General features: G+C 44.5%; 1 protein-coding gene across 1 annotated transcript in view; it reads left to right on the top strand.

The window, feature by feature from the left end:
• zeb1b (zinc finger E-box binding homeobox 1b) overlaps positions 1-7,169 on the top strand; it is a 55,862-nt gene extending 48,693 nt beyond the window's left edge. The window contains exons 5-8 of the mRNA XM_055037352.1: positions 998-1,103; positions 1,591-3,284; positions 4,010-4,190; positions 5,622-7,169. Coding sequence (XP_054893327.1) covers positions 998-1,103; positions 1,591-3,284; positions 4,010-4,190; positions 5,622-6,295 — 2,655 coding nt within the window. The 3' untranslated portion in view covers positions 6,296-7,169. The remainder of the gene's footprint in view (positions 1-997; positions 1,104-1,590; positions 3,285-4,009; positions 4,191-5,621) is intronic.
• The last annotated feature ends 11,171 nt before the right edge of the window (positions 7,170-18,340 follow it).

Raw genomic sequence — 18,340 nt, 5'->3', positions numbered from 1 at the left:
ATTGAGTTGATATTTTAACAATCTGAGAAAAAAAATTCTAAAATGTTCACGTTCAAAAATAGAAGACTCAGTAAATAGTAAAACTAATTCCGACATGGTTTGATCAGCCCACACACCAATCTGACATGTCTTGAACATGCTCATGTTTGTTTTCATGAAATGAAATGTCAAAGAATCGATGTTCAGTGTAAATTATACTTGATCAATCTGAACATTCTAGAGATTAGAGAGTCCCAATCATGAATCAGAGTTTCAAGCTTAAGCACTCGCCTTCATATCCAGATTTCCTGATAATTGATTTAACTAAACCAGCAGCTGTCCACTTGATATGGTGAAATTTCCACAAGATCCTCTTTTACCGGCAGCCCGGCCATGTACTTATAGGCGTATATATGAGGACACATTATAGGCTGTAACAGTTATTGCTCATATCATTTACACCAGCATAAACAGCTGTAAAATACAGAAAATAGTGCCTCTGCTAGAGCAGCGCCACTGTGCAGCACATATAGTGCATATCCACTATGTTTCACTGTTGGCTATTAGTCAAAAACTTTACAACAGAAAAGTAATTGAAGATCCATTGTTTTGTATCTTCACAGTAGGAGCTGGATGTCTCTACCCTAAATCAGAGACAAGCAATCTACGTAGAAATACTTTAAAACACTGGAGAACTATTCTAAATTACAAAAAATAAAACAGAAGTTGTTTTTTAAACGCAATACACAAGAAGAAAGAGCAGTTTAAGATTATTCAGCAAAATAATCAGCAAAATGATTGATGTGTTTATTTCATAAATGGCTGTAAAATCTTCTGTAGGTGCTGCAGAGACAGGTTTTAAAAAAAACTTGACATAAAAGGTTTCCAAGCAGGACAAATAAACATGAACTCTTGCCCTTCATTGATTAACAGCATTGTGATGTGAATTATCAGAGTTCAAAGGTCACACTGTCATGGCTTGTGTGACTGAACGACCCGCTCACCTTTTATCTCACAGAGGCACATCACGCAGTCTGGAGGCAACCGGAAATTCAAGTGCCCTGAATGCGGCAAAGCATTCAAGTACAAGCACCATCTGAAGGAGCACCTCCGGATTCACAGTGGTGAGAGCACAGCTATCTGCGTGTGTGTGTGCGTGTGCATGGGGGTGTGTGTGTGGGGGGGGGAAGAGGGGGGGGTGCGTGAGCAGGTCATGTTCTGTGTGTTGTTTTCATGCCCCTCTGGTAGCCACAGATGCTTCAATCTCGGTCGAAGCAGGCTTTATGTTTTATTTATGTTTCCCTGCGTTTAGATCTCCTTCATCATGTTTCGGTGTGTTGGTTCTCCTCCTTAATGTGCCGTAATCATGTTTCTTTTGGCATTATGGGACAGCAATTAGAGACGGGCATTTCCCAGTGGTGCCATTACACGAACGTTTAAGCATCATCGAAATGCATTAGAGCTTTTTCCTGCTGTACCGCTTATAGCCTAGCTTGCTCATTTAGCTTCATTCACTAATGGAAATTGTTCTCTTCCCTCTTCCCCTCCATCCCCCTTCCCGGCCGACTCCGCTTTCCCTCTCTCTGTTTCACAAACTGTGGCTTTATTCAGGAGAGAAACCCTATGAGTGCTCCCACTGCAAGAAGCGCTTCTCCCACTCAGGCTCGTACAGTTCCCACATCAGCAGTAAGAAGTGCATCAGCGTCATCTCAGTGAACAGCAGACAGCGCCTGGGGGGCAGCAGAAACCAGGCCCAGGGCTCATCACCAGGGCTGCCCACATCCCCTTCAGTCCACTGCGGACAGATCAGGGACAAACTGGAGCACAACAAGCCCCTCCAGGAGCAGCTGCCCCTCAACCAGATCAAGACAGAGCCTGTGGATTACGAGTACAAGCCGGCGGTAATAACACCTCCAGCCATGGCCGCCATCAATGGCGGAGTGTTCAGCGGAGGTGCTGCTGCCCCTCTGCAGGGTACTGTACAGGCGGTGGTTCTGCCCACAGTGGGGTTGGTGTCCCCCATCAGCATCAACCTGGCAGACCTACAGAATGCCCTCAAGGTGGCAGTGGACGGTAACGTGATACGGCAGGTGCTGGAAAACAACGCCAAAGGCCAGGTGAACTCAGGCCTCACCACTCAAATGCTGCACCCCCCTCAGCAGCAGCTCATCTCAGCCATTAGTCTGCCGATCGTAGGGCAGGACGGGAATGCAAAACTTATTATAAATTACAGTCTGGACCCCAACCAGGGCCAGCTCACGCCCCATAACCTAAAGAAAGAGCCAGTGTCTCCGGCTCAGAGTGCCGCTGACTCTATCAAGTCCCAGAAACTCCCAGAGGATCTTTCAGTCAGAGGCAGCAGGGACCAGGCACAGCAAAAAGAGGAAAAGACCACTACAACCTGTCTACTGTGTGAGAACTGTCCAGGGGGGCTGGAAGCACTCCATGCTCTCAAGCACTGCAAGAAAGAGGATCTCAGACTGAACGGAGCAGGTTTAGATAAATCTGAAGCCGTTGTTGCCTTGCTGTCAGACGGAGGACTCTGCAACCACCCCAAGAACCTCCTCTCCCTTCTCAAGGCCTATTTCGCCTTAAATGCCGAGCCCTCCAAGGACGAGCTGGTCAAGATCTCTGACTCAGTCAATCTGCCCATCCATGTAGTAAAGAAGTGGTTTAGCAAAATGCAGCAGGGTCAGATATCCCTGGGCGCCCCAACACCCCCATCAGAAGAGGAAGACTCCTGTGAAGCTCACAGTGTGGTATCACTGGTCCCAGGAAAGGACACAGCCACTATAAGCAGATCTGTGAGTCAGGATAGCCCCACAGAGGCTACGCCAGCAGAGGTCAACGGCACTCACAGCTCACCGGCCTCGCCCTCGCCACTTAACCTTACAGCTGGCGGTCCCACCCAAGCTGACACCCCTGAGAGCACTGAGGGACCCCTGGACCTGTCGCTGCCAAAGCCAGCCAGAGAAGAAGCAGAGAGCATGGCGCCTGCAGCCCGAGTTTACCCCTCTGCTTCCTCCTGCCAGACCACTGAGGAGGAACCTCTCAACTTAACTTGCACAAAGAAGGACACGTCACCACTCTCAGCCATGGGGGGAAGCCCCCTTGCACTGTACACCAACCAGCCAAGTGCCAAACCCCTCGATATTGTAACCACAATGCAATGCCTGCGAGCACTAACCAACAACAGCAGCAAACAGACGATCCTGATCCCCCAGCTGGCTTACACATACACCACTACAGCTAACAGCCCTGCAGGGACAGAGACGCACGAAACCATCCATCTCAATGGAATCAAGGTGCGTAATCGTCCACTGTCTCCTTTTTCTGTGCAGTGAGACAGCTGAGACTTACGGACACACAATGTCATGTCTGCATATTCACCCTGCTTTGCAACTTTGTCAAAACATTTTGCAACAAATAAGCTAGATGTTGCTATATTTCAGAAAAAAAAAACAATCAGTATCAACCAACACATGGGCGTTCTTTCATATTTTTTCTCATTACAACCATCATTGTCTACCACCACACAATCCATGTAGAATTGGGTCTTATTGACTTTTTGGTCAATAAGAAAATTGCTATTAATGACAAAAAAAAAAGGTATGAAGACCTTTACAAGGAAGTATATATTGAAAGTTTACAGTGCTTTCTCGCCCAGAGACTTAATGAGACTAGTCAGGATGTGCTACTCTTTGTTGCATGCACCGTATTGATCTGTTGAACCAGTTTGAAGGCAGCACCTCAGCCTGCTGCATTGATTTCCTGTTGTTGTATTATACTTTAGTGTTAAGTGGATTGGCATAGATCTGCCACGTAAAACAGAACACAAACGACACCGAACATCCTTTTGCTCCAGCGCAGCTTCTAGTTCCACTGGAACAGGAAGGGGTGGTTGCTGTTGCTCCGACAGAGTGTCTACCTGATGACTCAGCATCACTCAGTGCAAAGTTTCACTGTGTTGTCAAAAAGAAAGAAAAACCAAAAGATAACCAGCATCTCAATGCAATGTCTCATTTCCCAGGAGGAGAGACTGGATCTGGGCTCAGAGGGATTCTCGGTCGTGGACGAGCAGAACGACTCCGACTCGGGCCCAGCGAGGAAGAAGATGAAGAAGACGGACAGCGGCATGTACGCCTGCGACCTGTGTGACAAGATCTTCCAAAAGAGCAGCTCGCTACTGAGACACAAATACGAGCACACAGGTAAACGTGACAAAACAACAACAAAAATCACACACAGAGCACAAACCCAGCAATAAAACAAAGAGAAAAACAAAAGGTCCCTCAGAACCGGAACCCGTCTCATCACCACTCACTGTTGTGCTTGGAAACATGAGTCAGTGTGCATGCGAAGGGGGATTTTGAGCTGGAAGAAGGGTGGACACCTCCATTCCAGCAGGCATTACTCAACGCTCACAGAAGAGGTCTGAGAATTTATTTCCACCAACTCCCCACCTCTGCACTGCCAGTTTCTCATGTACAGCCCCGTGTGTTGCAAGAGGCGATCTCTGGTAGTGATTTGGAGCGCTACAAGATGATGATTCCGTGGCCAAGCGCAGGTCAGCGCTCTCAGAGGCGTTTTCTTTTTCTTTATTACTGATACCTGGCGCCGAAGCCCAGTTTTCAGCTCCAAGTGACCTCATCTTAGGTGAAACTAGCTGCTTGTGTTGAAATGTTCTCCTTAGATACGATGATGATGGAGCACACTTTCAGCATTCAGGGTGTAGAAACATTTTTACGCAACATTGCGGGGGACATGAGGACTGTTTTTTGTTTTCCACTCATCCCTCCATTTAGTAGAACATTTTTTTCTTTTTCAGTATATTGATGCATATTCTATTTTGACATGTTTGACGTCTCAGATCTGCTGGTAGTTTAACTTTACGTTTTTACCTTTCAGACAGTCATTATGATATGTAACTGTGGCAACAATGTGTTTTTTTTTTTTTGTTTTTTTTTTTACAAATGGGAGAAGTAACTCAAGAGCTAAAATGATACTTGAACTATGACCCCAAAGTTTCAAAAGAAGTTCCAGACATCATAATGAGCAATAGTCACATCCCCTACTCCAACATCTCACCATACGACCGGACCAAGTTAAAGATGAGCTACGAAAGCGAACGAGGTGACAGTCTTCAGTCAGAGGCCTCTACAGACTCATTGTGAAACTGACTGCTACCAGAGAACCTTCCTACTCACATCATCACCATCCACAACCACTTTTTGAAGGCACTAGGATGATATGAGTCAGGACATTTCATTTCCCTCTGGACTGAGTAAAGCATCACTGAGCTGAATTGAACTGAACGTGTTGCGTGTCTCAGAGACGGCTTCCAGCTGGTGCTTCTGTAACAGATCCATTAAAAACTTGAACTACTAATGGAGCATTTCAGGCAGCGTGTTCTAGATAGTGGACACAGAATGAGCACTACAGGTAAAGGTGACGGTAAAGTAGCACCACCGGAGGGCGACAAAGTGCTTCCAGTGGGATCAGTGGCTTGTGTTGAATGCGCGTCATTCAGCTTCAGAGTGAGTGTAGAAGCAGTTTGGGACAAACTGGAGACAGTTTTACAGCAACGTGTGTTTTTCATGATCTGAACATGTTGACGCAGATTCTGTTTTCTCTCTCGACAGGGAAGCGACCTCACGAGTGCAGCATCTGCAGCAAGGCCTTCAAACACAAACACCACCTGATCGAACACATGCGCCTCCACTCGGGGGAGAAGCCGTACCAGTGCGACAAGTGCGGCAAGCGCTTCTCCCACTCGGGCTCCTACTCCCAGCACATGAACCACCGCTACTCCTACTGCAAGAAGGAGACGCAGAGCCAGGCCGGAGGACGGGAGAGCCCCGCGGAGGAGGACGGCGAGGTCCCCGCAGAGCGGCAGAGGCAGGACACGGCGCCCTCCCTACTGGACTCAGACGAGCGAGGGAGCAGCACCAGGGAGGACGAAGAGAGCGAGGAGGAGGAGGACGAGGGAGTGGTGGACATGAACGACATCCAGGTGGTTCAGATAGAGGATGAGGAGGAGGAGGACAAAGAGGAGAGGAAGGAGGAGCAGATGGAGACCGAGAGAGAGGACGGAACATTAGAGACGGAGGAGAAAGAGGAAGTCGACACGAGGCAGGAGGAGGAGGAGAATGAGGAGGAGAGCAACGCCGATAAAGATGAGGTGACAGATAAGGAGGGAGGTGGAGCCGAGGAGGCGGGCGGGGAGGTCCAGGAGGAGAGCAGCGGCGAAACGAACCGGAGCGGGGTTTCTCAGGACGAGAAGGAGACGCCGGAGGAGAAAGCGGACACAGACTGAAGCAGGAAGTGGGCTTCTCCCTGCGACACAATCAGACTCCCTCCTCGCCCCGAGCCGAGGACCGGCGTCCGCTCAGACACTTCACTACTGTGTAGAAATCCAGGTGTGCCTGAAAAAATACTAGAGACTTTTCCCCACAGGAGAACGTCTCCCTCTGTTTGAAGAACCATTAGTAAAACAGAAAGGCGGAGAAGAAGAAGAGGAATTTTAACGAACGAGAGACATGCATTATACAGACTTTGGAAGCTAGAGCCGACACGTTTTAGATAATGTTTTATTACTAAAACACCTTGGGTCCTTTCTTTTTATCAGTGTTACTAATTTTATCACTCATATTTTAACCTTTAAAAGCTGTACAGTTGGGAGATATTTCTATATCTTTTTATTGCCAATGAACAAAAAAAAAGTCAGTATTTTGTTAAGTTGGAAGAAAGAAAAAAAAAAGACAAATCCTGTGCACTACAAGTGGCTCAGTTTACCTCCAGGCTGAGTTTTGTTGAACCCGTCAGTATTATCACGCCGTTTAGCATTACAGTTCAGATTTCTGCTGTTGTGGTCGGACTGAGAGCCTTAAGAGAGCCAACGGGTTTTAGAACCAGGCAGTATTGATGTTCTTTATTTGTGTCTGTCAAACTTGGCCAAATCATAATCAATTCCATTTCTGAGTGATGAGAAGTGAGCATCAGTAGAGACGGTTCCAGAAAAGACTCAAAACTCTTCCCAAACAAAACCCCAAAGCTGTTTTAGGCCCATTAGTATAACTGTAAAAGAATGGATGGATGGATGGATGGATGGATGGATGGATGGATGGATGGATGGATGGATGGATGGATGGATGGATGGATGGATGGATGGATGGATGGATGGATGGATGGATGGATGGATGGATGATGGATGGGATGGATGGATGATGGATGGACAATGGATGGATGATGGATGGATGGATGATGGATGGATGATGGATGGATGATGGATGGACGATGGATGGATGATGGATGGACGATGGATGGATGATGGATGGACGGAAGATGGATGGACGGACGATGGATGGATGATGGATGGATGGATGATGGATGGATGGTAGATGGATGGATGATGGATGGATGGACGATGGATGGATGGATGTGGAAAATATCTGTATCAACTTCCAGACTGCATAGGAACCCTCAACTAAATCCACCACTAAAAACCACTGATGAACTTTTTTGGTCTTCTTGCTAGTAGAATCTGGACACTAAAACAGTTTTGCACATAACCTCCCAAAAACTGCATTTTGCCATTTTTTTTTCCAAATAGCCAACTTCACAAAAAGGAAACTGAAAAGCCAAAATGTCTGCCTTTTCACTCACCACCTCTGATCTCATCCACAATCTTAGAGCCTTATGCAAAAATAAGTGTGAAAAAAAAGATCAATCAATCAAATGAGAAAGCATGCATATCAGAAGTGCCATTGAACGTTGCTATTGACGCTTCCAGCTAACGCCGAGTCCCAATCAAACAATGAACCGAAACACTGTTGCAGACGGAGGACAGCTTAGCCTGCAGATTCATGCGTTAGATTTTACATGATTTCTTTTTCCTAATCTGAGTGACTAACAGTCAGCAAGCATGTTTTCACAAAGGCGATTGGTTTCTCATGGCGACCGCCTCCTCCCTCCCGGAGCTCATTCAGTGCACTTGTTTCACACATCATGAAATCCTCAGTCTCTGCAGGTGACAAAATGAAGTTTAATTTAACCACGTTTTTTATTTTTTGTCTTGTTTTTTTTTACCTGTCAGTATTATTTTTGTCCCTCATGTTGGTTTACGTTCTGTTTCAGTGTGTTCTGTACATGTCCCACAGTGGCAGTATTATCCCAACCCCCCCGACAAGATGGGTATGTCTGTTTAGTTGTAGAAAACTTTTATATTTATGTGTCGGATTTTTCTTTTTTTTTTTTAAGTTTCTTTACGCTTATTTATTACACAATGTAGTGTACAATACTGTAGTTTGTATTAATGCGATAATATATTTTAGTATGGACAAAAGAAGAAAATGCGAATAACTGCAACTCTGGAAAACAAGACTCCGGCATACTGAAGTTATGTTTTTTGAACAAATTGTTTCTTTCTTCTTTTTTTTTTTTCCTTCTTCTTCTGGGTGAAAAAAAAAATCTCTCACCATGCAAGCCAGAAAATTTGGAACCTGTGACCTCTGCATTGACTCTCATGTTAGTTTTCTTTCTCCTCTCCTGATATGAAGCTACTGAACTTTGAAAACTAATTGTATGTCTAATAGCATGAGTGTGTGCTGTCATATTGAACGATGATCGTTAACCAAGCCAAAATAATATTGCCATATGTTCTTATCTTTTTATTTGTGCCAATGTGTTCCTTTGCATCGGTGTCACAACAATACCCAGTTTTATATGCCCCTCCCCTTTTAACAACCTCATCTTTTTTATAATGAATGTTTTTGTTTTTCCTTTTTTTTTCTTTTTTTTATGATTCCCCATCTCACAATAAAATGCATCAATTACATGCTAGCTTTGTCATGATGATGTTCAGAATTTTAAAATTAAAATTCAACATTTACAGCTAGGAAAAGAGTTATTTGTACATAATTGCAATTATGTTTTGACAATTTATTTCGAAACATATTTAAAATGGTTTGACTGACTAAATCATGACAACAAAACATATTCTAAAATATATTAATGACTTACTTTTTAAAATAAAATAAATTCTGCCTGAAAGCTTCCATAGCCTATATGTTTAAGTTAAACACTCCATTTTAACTAACATTTATTTCATTCACTTTTCTTTTAAAAAGCATATCGTACGTTCCTAAAACTTTTGCAAACTAAAATTACCGCCTTTAAATAAATGAGTCATATATTTATAAACACATTACTTTTGATATCACCTTATCGATCTTCAAAAGCTCATTTTGCTTTTTTTCCCCCCCGTCTCATTTGAACAGCTGTCTTCAGCGTTCGAGTTAAAAATCTGAATCTCTTAAAATGATTCAGATTTTTTTTGAAGTGGGGTTCTCTCAGTGACTGTTAGCAGTCATTATCTAACTCTCTAGACTTCACATAACAAAAATTAGTTTTCAGAGATTAGAAATACAAAACTGACCTCCATCTTTCTAAAAAAAAAAAAAAAAACTCCAATCCCCAAGAAGGCTGCAGTCATTCATTCAAAATTTCTGTAAAACTTTGAATGTTTCTTTTTTTTTTTTTTAACATAAAAGTATATTCAGATCATGGAGATTCGTGGTAATTAACTACAATGCAACACCTTTTTAATGTAAATATTGTAAAAGTTCAGTGAAAACAGTTTTAGGGTCGGGGTTATGAACTGCTGAAACATTTAGAATGTGCAATCCAGAGCGACATACTTTGTCCACTTGTGGCTTCTCACCTGATGCTACGCAGTAAGCTAATTATCACATCTGCCAGGTTGATTTAAATGGGAACAACCATTTGGAGCACTTCACTGCAACCCACTAAATAACAAATGTCAACTGGTGTCTTAAACACAAATTTGTTGAGTCTGACGGATGGATGACTGGACTTCAGCCATGCATAGTTTTCTCAGAAGTGTAAATATTGCTGAACGAAGCAGGTTTGAAAAGCAGCTTTTGACCTTACATCTTGGATCACTGCCCGTCGACCAAGCCCTTCTCATGAGGGTTGTTTGATAAAAATCAATAGCCATATAATCTTGTATGCGGCTCTGTTCACCACCAACGTTTTGCTTCCTTTAACAGGCTGGTTAGCTGGTTAGCTTAGCAAACAGAATCCAGCAGGCGCCATGAGGTCGATACAGCAACATGCTATCTGTTTATTTAATCGCTGGTTTGGGTAGAACCTTCTGGAATAACAGTTCTTCCAGCAGTACGTGAGTTCAAATGTTTTGAAGTGAGGTTCTGTTAAGGTGTTATCAGTCATAACTACCTTTACTTAAAATAGAAAGATGCTAGTGTACGGTGAACTCTTTGGAAGCTAGTGGGAGCTAACAAGCTAGCCAGATGTTTGCTGTATCGCTCCACTTCATCAGCTGATTTGGCAGGTCTTGGGGGATTAGAGGGAATTTTCAAACAAACAGAGACCTGGAAAACAGAAGAACATCCCATCTTTAATGGTGTTGCACAATAGCCGGTCTGTAATCCAAACGTTTTCTCCGTTCTTGGCGTAGCTCCAGCTGCCTGACGAGCCTCAATCGGCTGGAATGATACAGCCAAGACTCAACCAACATAATCGCAAAATCACAAAATAATTATCTGCTGACATGTTGTCAGTTACCGTTGATTTGAACCGCTGCAAAATACAGTAACATCCTTCTACAGAAAAGTAGGACTTCACTTAAAAAAAAATAGAAAAATCAAGCTAACCCTTTAAAATCAGTCATATTGTTTCCTTAAGTGGTTTTGACAGTAACGTGATCCCACTTGATTGTGTTGATAGCTTCTCTTTTTCCATTGAAAGCGTCGTATCAGGTTCCATACTTTGTAAAGTCAAGCTAATTTCAATATAGACAAATGTAAATAAATGACCTGCAGCGTCTGACGAGGCAGACCCTTTCAGTCCAGCCTGGTGGGTAGCAGCTCAGCCCAAGGTCAACTCCATCGATCCAGATCAGGTTTCCAGAAGGACAGGTCCCCCTGCACCCCCACCACCATGAATTAATAATGGAATGGACCAAAAATCCATAGTTTGTGGAAGAGTAGGAAAACGATACAATAGTTGGAGAAAATTTTTTTATTATAATTGCCATTGCTGTTTTGCCGTCGATCCAGTTTCTGCGTTTCAGGGGAAGTTTGGTCCTCAAGAACACCTGGCAGGAGTTTTCGGTGGAAGCGCCACGTTTTCCTTCGATGCTGCTGCTGATTCATTTGTTTTACCGGATGACAGGTGGAGGAGGGTGGAGGCTTCTTCAGCCATTGATCGAGTGGAAGAAATCCAGATAACACAACTGCTTACAGGAGTTTATGCTAACGTGTGTTGGGGAAAGACTGTTTGACAGAGAATGATAGAACAATCCGGCGGAGGTTCGCGCTGTCATCATGGTAAATGGGCCTCTTGAGATATCTAGAGGAGGGGGTCGGGCGGTTGGTGGTGAAATAATACTTTATAGCGGAGCTTACACTGTGACATTACAGCATCCAACAGCTTCTTGTAATTGCAGCCATTATAAATGTCTTTAACAATTGTAAGGGAAGTGCTGATGCTCTGCGCTCAAACTCCACAAAGGTCAACAGCGTGGAGCCTGCGGCTTCACGTGCGCTCACAATGCCGGGCTGTTTTACAAGCTTTTGGCTCAATCCAGGACTTTAAGCCAAGATACTGCCATATGTTCTGCTAGGCTCAGCATTTCAAAGGAAAATTGAAAAGCTATAACTGCTAAGAGGATATGCGGTGCCGTTGCCAATAACGGCGCGAAAGCCTGATGAAGTATCATGGCTGCCGGGGCTGTGACACCGAGCCAAACCCCGGGGGCTCAGGCTCCCCGGGGAAATTTAGAGAAAAGCCTGTTGGAGGAGGAGTAGGGGAAGGGGGAAAAAAACAGAGCTCAGGAAATAGCAGTCACTTAAATATCATGTTCATTTACTCAAGCATTAAATAGCAGCGAACGCCGCGGCGTTATGTGAGCGCATGTGTGGGTTATGTGTAAAGGGCCAGGTTAATATGTCAATTCGTGTGACAAATGACTGTTTCAGAGCTCCGTTTTAGAACAGCGGTCAGCAGAAGCTCAGACATAACGGAAAATCTGTTTACCCGTCTGCAGTAAATAACCAATGACACGCCGAGGCAGACATCCCGGGAAAATTTATGGTCCTCACAGCCGAAGAGAGCTGTCAAACAAATGATTACACATTCAAGTCACAATCACAAAACCGGAGTCTGCCACCGTAGGATTTTGCGAGCTGCTTTAACTGGCCTGCAGTGACTTTTTTTTTTTTTGGTAATATTTAACTCTCCTTGCTTGGTTAGAGTCATAAGTAAAGTTTAGCAGAAACCTTTAGAATCACCTCCAGCTGATGAAAACCTTCAAGCAGAAGTTCCCAAACAGAGAGCGAGCGTTAACCTCAGCGCCAAACCATCAGTATTCAGACATAGGAGTTGACCATTATGGCAGAGAGGCCATCTTTAACACTCAACACAGAAGCAAAACTGTTACAAATTATGAGTATTATGTTACCTTGGTAATACGATCGCTTTATTACCAAGGAGTAGAGAGAGCCTGCTGGTGCATTCAGACCAAAGGCGCCATGTGATCTTCCAGTGATTTGAGAAGTCTGTAGCTCAGCAGAATTCGATGCAGATAAAGACATACTGAAGATGGAGCACGATGACTTTACTGGCATTAAAATGCAATGAATGCATTTGCACAGACTGGAGCAGAGAATTCAGACCAACTCAGGCCTTGCAAAAAACTGATGGAGTCCACACCTGCTCCACAGACACTGACAGTTGGCTCAGACTATGAGGTGCTTGATCCATCTAATCCTCCTTCCTTTCTGTATGCCGTTGTCTTTGGTTAGCAGTCAGAGGACCATAAAGGGCGTGGTGGAGCTCTGATTGGATCGTGCCGTATTTATCTCGTTGCTTTATCATCTCCCTCCAGAGTTACCCTTCAGCCTCAGTAATGTGAAACCAATCGTTAACCACGTTGACATCTGTGACGGTTTTCAGTGTCCTTGTTCAGGAATGAGTAGCTATCCTGAATCCTGGTCTCCCTAATCAGGCGTTCCTCCCCCTGAGCACACAGTCATTCCCCCCCTCTTGCCTCCTGACTGAATCCTATTACAGTGCTTCTCAAAGATAAGCCTCAGTGAAATCTATCTATAAATGAAATTTATGCATCATTGTTTAAGCTTGTAATTGCTTAGAGACTCTGTTCGTTTTATTAGGCAGCTTTCGTCCTTGTAATTGCCAAACAGAATGTGTTATTTTGCCCTGTTTAGCCGGCTTTATAACAAGGACGATCTTTACACAGTCTACATGAACACATCTTCAAAATCTGACTCTTGATCTGAGACACACACACCAACACACACCAACACACACACGCATATACGGCGCTATAACTGTGGCAGTTTCATGCTTTCTTTTAAGGGTGAGGTTCAGGGCTGACTTTCACCACTTCCCCTCCTCATTACCACATCGGGACTCGACTTGCGCTAGAAAAACACCAGCTCAACCACAATCACCTCACACACACACACACACACACCCACACGCTCACATTCACATTGTAAGCGTAAGCCATCCGGTGTTTGCAGGTATGACTGGCCCTCCCACTCTGCCGGGACGACTCGGAGCGGCTCTCGGTCATGACTGGAATAACAAGGAGAGACACAGAATTCAATTAAACGTTCTGCTCTTTGAAAAGATACCACCCACCTGCCTGCGTGCGCGCACACACACACACGCACACACACACACACACAGGCGTGCATGCAAACTATCATCAGCGCAACTCCGCACAGCTACCCACTCCTGTGTGCTTTGGTCGTCCCACACATGCAGGAAAACATGCATGAGGAAATGCACGTTTTTCCCTCTCCTGAGTCTCCGATGTGTGTAATCCCATTGTAGAGTCCTCCTAAGAAGAGCCCGTTTCCTTTTCATGAGCCGTTTCCAGGGCTGACGTCTGATTGGCTCCTGGAGGTCAGTGGATGAGCTCATAAAGACCAATGACATCTCTTTACACGTCCTTAAAGTTCACCTTTCCGTCCTCAGAGGGACAGTGAGCCTGAAGGACAACAGAGCGTTTTCTTTATTTGATGAAGGAAATGAGATCAGAGTCCATCGGGACGCCAGTAAACCAAACAATGTTTATGTAGAAAAATGTTTCGCTCCAACTGGAGAAGCCTTTCAGGACAGGAAATGGTTTGGGATTTTTAAAGTGCAGGTGATATTTTCCCTCCAGGATCCCTGAAGCCCACAGTAGTGAGGACCAAAGAGGACAGCTTCAACTCCAGGCTCAAAACCATCAGGGCTGTTTGTGTGAAAATGTCAGGGCTGCAGAATGTCACTTCTTTTTTTAAAGAAAATGTTTTTTTTTTCATGTTTGTTGAAATTGTCACTTTGTCATGACACTGTGGCATGAGACATAATCTGAAAAAAAATCAAGCTTATCTGCCTTTCCTCACTGCTAACCTCAGAACAACCAATCAGAGACATGAGGAGAGTGTTAGCGCTGTCAATCAATCTAGTGCACATGTTGCTCATACTCTTTCAGCTATAATGCAGCTTCTTCCTGACAGTAGAGCCTGCCATGAATGCTAAAGCTAGTTAGCTTAGCCACTGATGAGAGCGGATAAAGTTTTCTTGCAAGTTGTTTCTCCAGCTTTAGCAGCGTGTTCACCAGGTTGACTGACGTCGCTAATGCACCTTCTCAGATGGCAATAGTAGCTCAGGGAGGAAGTGGAGGAGCTCAACGGTTTCACAGACGATCTCATGTTATATGCCTTTTACATATTTTAACAAATATGTAACATTTGCAACATTTATTTTTGTAAATGTTGCAACCTGCAGCTTTAATCAGTCAATCAGGTTTATTGTAAAGCACATTTCATACACTCTTCTTCTCCATGGTTGGTTCTGGTTCTGTTGATGCAGAGGAGAACCAGAACCATAAGACCTGAGCAGTCTGGAAGTGTGATACAACAACCCATTTTAGGACATTTATTTTGACAGTTCCAGTGAAACAGCTGGTGGCCTGTCCATCATGTTGCTCTATGTGAAAGTGACTTTGATGACAAACTTTTAAAATCAAACATTCATAAAGTTCCATCTCATCACTGTGTCTGGGGTTAGAAATGGAACGGCGGCCGACCCCAGCAGTAACAGCAGCGTCTCTTCAGGTGAGGCCGTTCTCTGCTGACTGGAGGAATAAACAGCCGCTTCCGGCCGTCAGCATCCTGACTTCAATCCATCAGCTTCACCTCCCTCCTCGGCTCCCGGCAGGAATGTCTCCACGCCGTGTTCGTCCTGCTGTGCCTGCTCCCTCCACAGTGTGTTGCCCCCAGCAGAGACAACCTTTGACCTCAGCTTTGCTAGTCCTCCGTTGGTTCCTCACACCTCTCAGAGTTTCGCTCCCCATCAGTCTGTCCGTTCTCTCCTCTGCCGTACAGTCCCCATGTTCTGCTGCCTCTCCTTCGGGCCAAGAGGAGCACCTGTTGTTTTGAATAGGCCGGTTCTCAACAGTTTCGGTTTTCCTCCCTCTGCAGCCAGCAGAGACTAGCAGCTCAAACTGCTGCTGTTGTGTCTCAGATTCAGCCTCAACAGGTTTACGCTTCTATTTCCAGCAGTGTGAAATGTGCAAGCTAACCACAGAAAAAAGTATTAACAGTCGCATTTTGGCCGTTTCACATTGTCGCTTTTTTAGCTGAAAGCTGCAATAAAGAAAGTTCCAAACTTAGAATGTCGACTCCTTATTAAAGGCTTTCATAATGTTTGTTTAATTGTACTAAAAGACTCTTGAATAGCAGATCAACAAAAACACAAGCTCATTTAGCACTGATAAAATTAGCTGGAATGAGAAGCTAAAGCTTTTATTTGACTGTTTAAATTAAAGCGTTATCGCAATTTACAAAAACGTTGAGGATTATTCCTGCAGGTCGGATGTGGTGGAATTATCTTCCTGTTTGTGACAAACAGGAAGATAATTCCTGCTTTGGTCATTCAATTTTTAAAAATCCTCATTCAGCACAGAGCTGCTGCTCAGATAAAACATAAATGAAGGAATGTGCACAAAGATATTGTGTGATTAAAAAAAAAAATGTCTAAGGGTGTTGCAGACATGAAACCAAATACTGTAGTACAGCAATAATCAGGTATTGATCTTCATCAGACTGCAATAGCAGTCATTTAAAACTAGGATGATCAGGAATGCTAAATGCTAATGTTTAGTGACGTCCTGATCTGATCCAAAAAATGTTGATTCTGAACATTAGTAGAGACAACAACTCACAAATTCTGTAAGAGTATCAGACGTTTAAACCTTCATGTATCAAACCTTTGCCTATTCACGCTGCTACTGGCAGAAAAGATGAAGAAGACGACAGGAAGTGGTGGGCTGATGCAGTGTGTTTTTCAATGACTTATTGCATAAAGAAATGTATTGAAATCTGATTTTAATTGTTTCTTATTTCATGTAGACACCACAATGGCGTAACTGTGTTGTTGTTTTTTTCGACATATATGCAACGATGACGTTGTGCACACATTTGTAATGAAGACAACTCCTGAGAGACAAGAGCAAGTGTATCATTGAAGTGGTTTAGAAATGGGAAGTAAAGCCCAGCTTCACTGCCTTGCAATGAGTTTTCCTTTCAATTTGGACATCTAAGCCAAATTGCCTTGCAGTTTTCTTCAAAAAGAAAACTGCAGCTCTGTATCGAGGTGCAGCCTGGGTGACGCTCCAGTTTTAGCAGGTGGTGTAGGAAGCATGGAAACATGTACCTGCTCCGACTGCGCATCTCCAGCAGAAATAAAGCCTCCAACACTTCAGCGCCTCCTGTGAAGTTAAGATTCGCCCACACTTCCCAGTCATCTAGCGCAACTTGAAAGTGTTAATTTTAGCAATAAAGTGCAGACTTCCACTTGGAGACATCATCTCGCCCCGAGGATGCTAAAGTGGCTCATCTCACCTCTGTTGCTTACACAGAAGTGAAGAGTGGCACAAACACACACACACACACACACACACACACACACACACACACACACAAAGAAATCCATGTGACATATTCCAGAGTCGCTGCAATCTGTGGATACGGTTGAGGTCTCTCCAAATCTCCCAAGTTTTAGGTCAAAACCAGGAAATGACATTGTGAAGACGAAGTAGTGAGACAGAGGGTAGGGTAATGAAGAGGTGGAGATGATGAGGGGAGGTACTAATCATTTCTGGCACTCTCCATTCTCTCCGTCTGTCTCTGTCTGTCCCTGTTTCTCCAAGCTGTTTTCATTAAGACAACGGCGGCTGACCTTTTGATCCGTGCCTGCTGGACCCCCACCCTCTGCTAACCGGAGAACAGAGGTTTTTTTTTTCTTACCCCCTTTTTGTCTCAGTCATCTTTCTCTAGCGCTTCACTGTTTAAGGACAGCAGCAGGAACCGACCCTGGATCAGATGTACAACCGGAAAAATCAGACAAAACCCCCAAGAAGAAGATATGTGTCACATAAGAGTGTAATCCAACCTAACCTGCCCCCCCCCGTACCCAACCACTACCACCGCCTCATCTTTCTGTGCCAGATGGTTCCAGATTGACAAATCAATTAGGCCCCACCTCGTTATGAGGGGGACTCGAGGAGGAACCTGCCTGCCTGCCTCCGCCCCATCATCATGGACTCCTGGGTTAACCTCTCCTGCCTTAATCGCCCCCCTGCTCCCCACCAAACACCCAGAAAGCTCAGCCTGAGTGACGAGGGTAAGGAAAGAAATAATAAAACAAAGAAGCTGGCGGGACATGAATCACCAAGCATCAATATGGATGACTTCCATGCTAATACAAAAAGGACCGGAGAGAAATTGTGGAAAAGCTTGATTTAGTCAGTGTGTGTGTGCGTGAGTGTGTGTGTGTGTGAGTGTGTGTTTAGGGGCTCAATGAGAGCTGATTTGCCTCGTGTTTAAAGCCAAACATCTCTAGTTGTTTTTCCCTCCGCTGTGGAGGAGGAAGACGAAGAGGAGGGAGGGTGGACGGATGGGGAAGCTAATCCTGCCTGAAGGTGGAATGCATCTAGGTCGCTCGGCGGAGGATGAATCCGTGTTCTTCACTACACCCTAGTGGGAAAGGAGAGACACTGCTGGGACAGGGACAGGCGGAGCGGGGACACTCTGAGACACTTCCAAAATCTGGAAGCACAAAAACCCTGGAATAGAATAAACATCAGACAATGAACGAAAGACCTAAAGACAGGAGTTTGGAACCATCTGGAGGGTAAAAAGGAGAACATTGATGACTGACCTGTGCATAAGGTTCCAATTCAATAAAAACCTCCACGCAAATGTTCTGCTACTGTGGTTTCAACTTGTAGAACATTCTATCA

This window comes from Poeciliopsis prolifica, unplaced genomic scaffold, assembly GCF_027474105.1.
Source record: "Poeciliopsis prolifica strain line A6 unplaced genomic scaffold, Auburn_PproV2 SCAFFOLD012, whole genome shotgun sequence".
NCBI classification, from domain to species: domain Eukaryota; kingdom Metazoa; phylum Chordata; class Actinopteri; order Cyprinodontiformes; family Poeciliidae; genus Poeciliopsis; species Poeciliopsis prolifica.
Note: the sequence above shows the minus strand (reverse complement) of the source record. Positions and strands in the feature narration are given on the sequence as shown.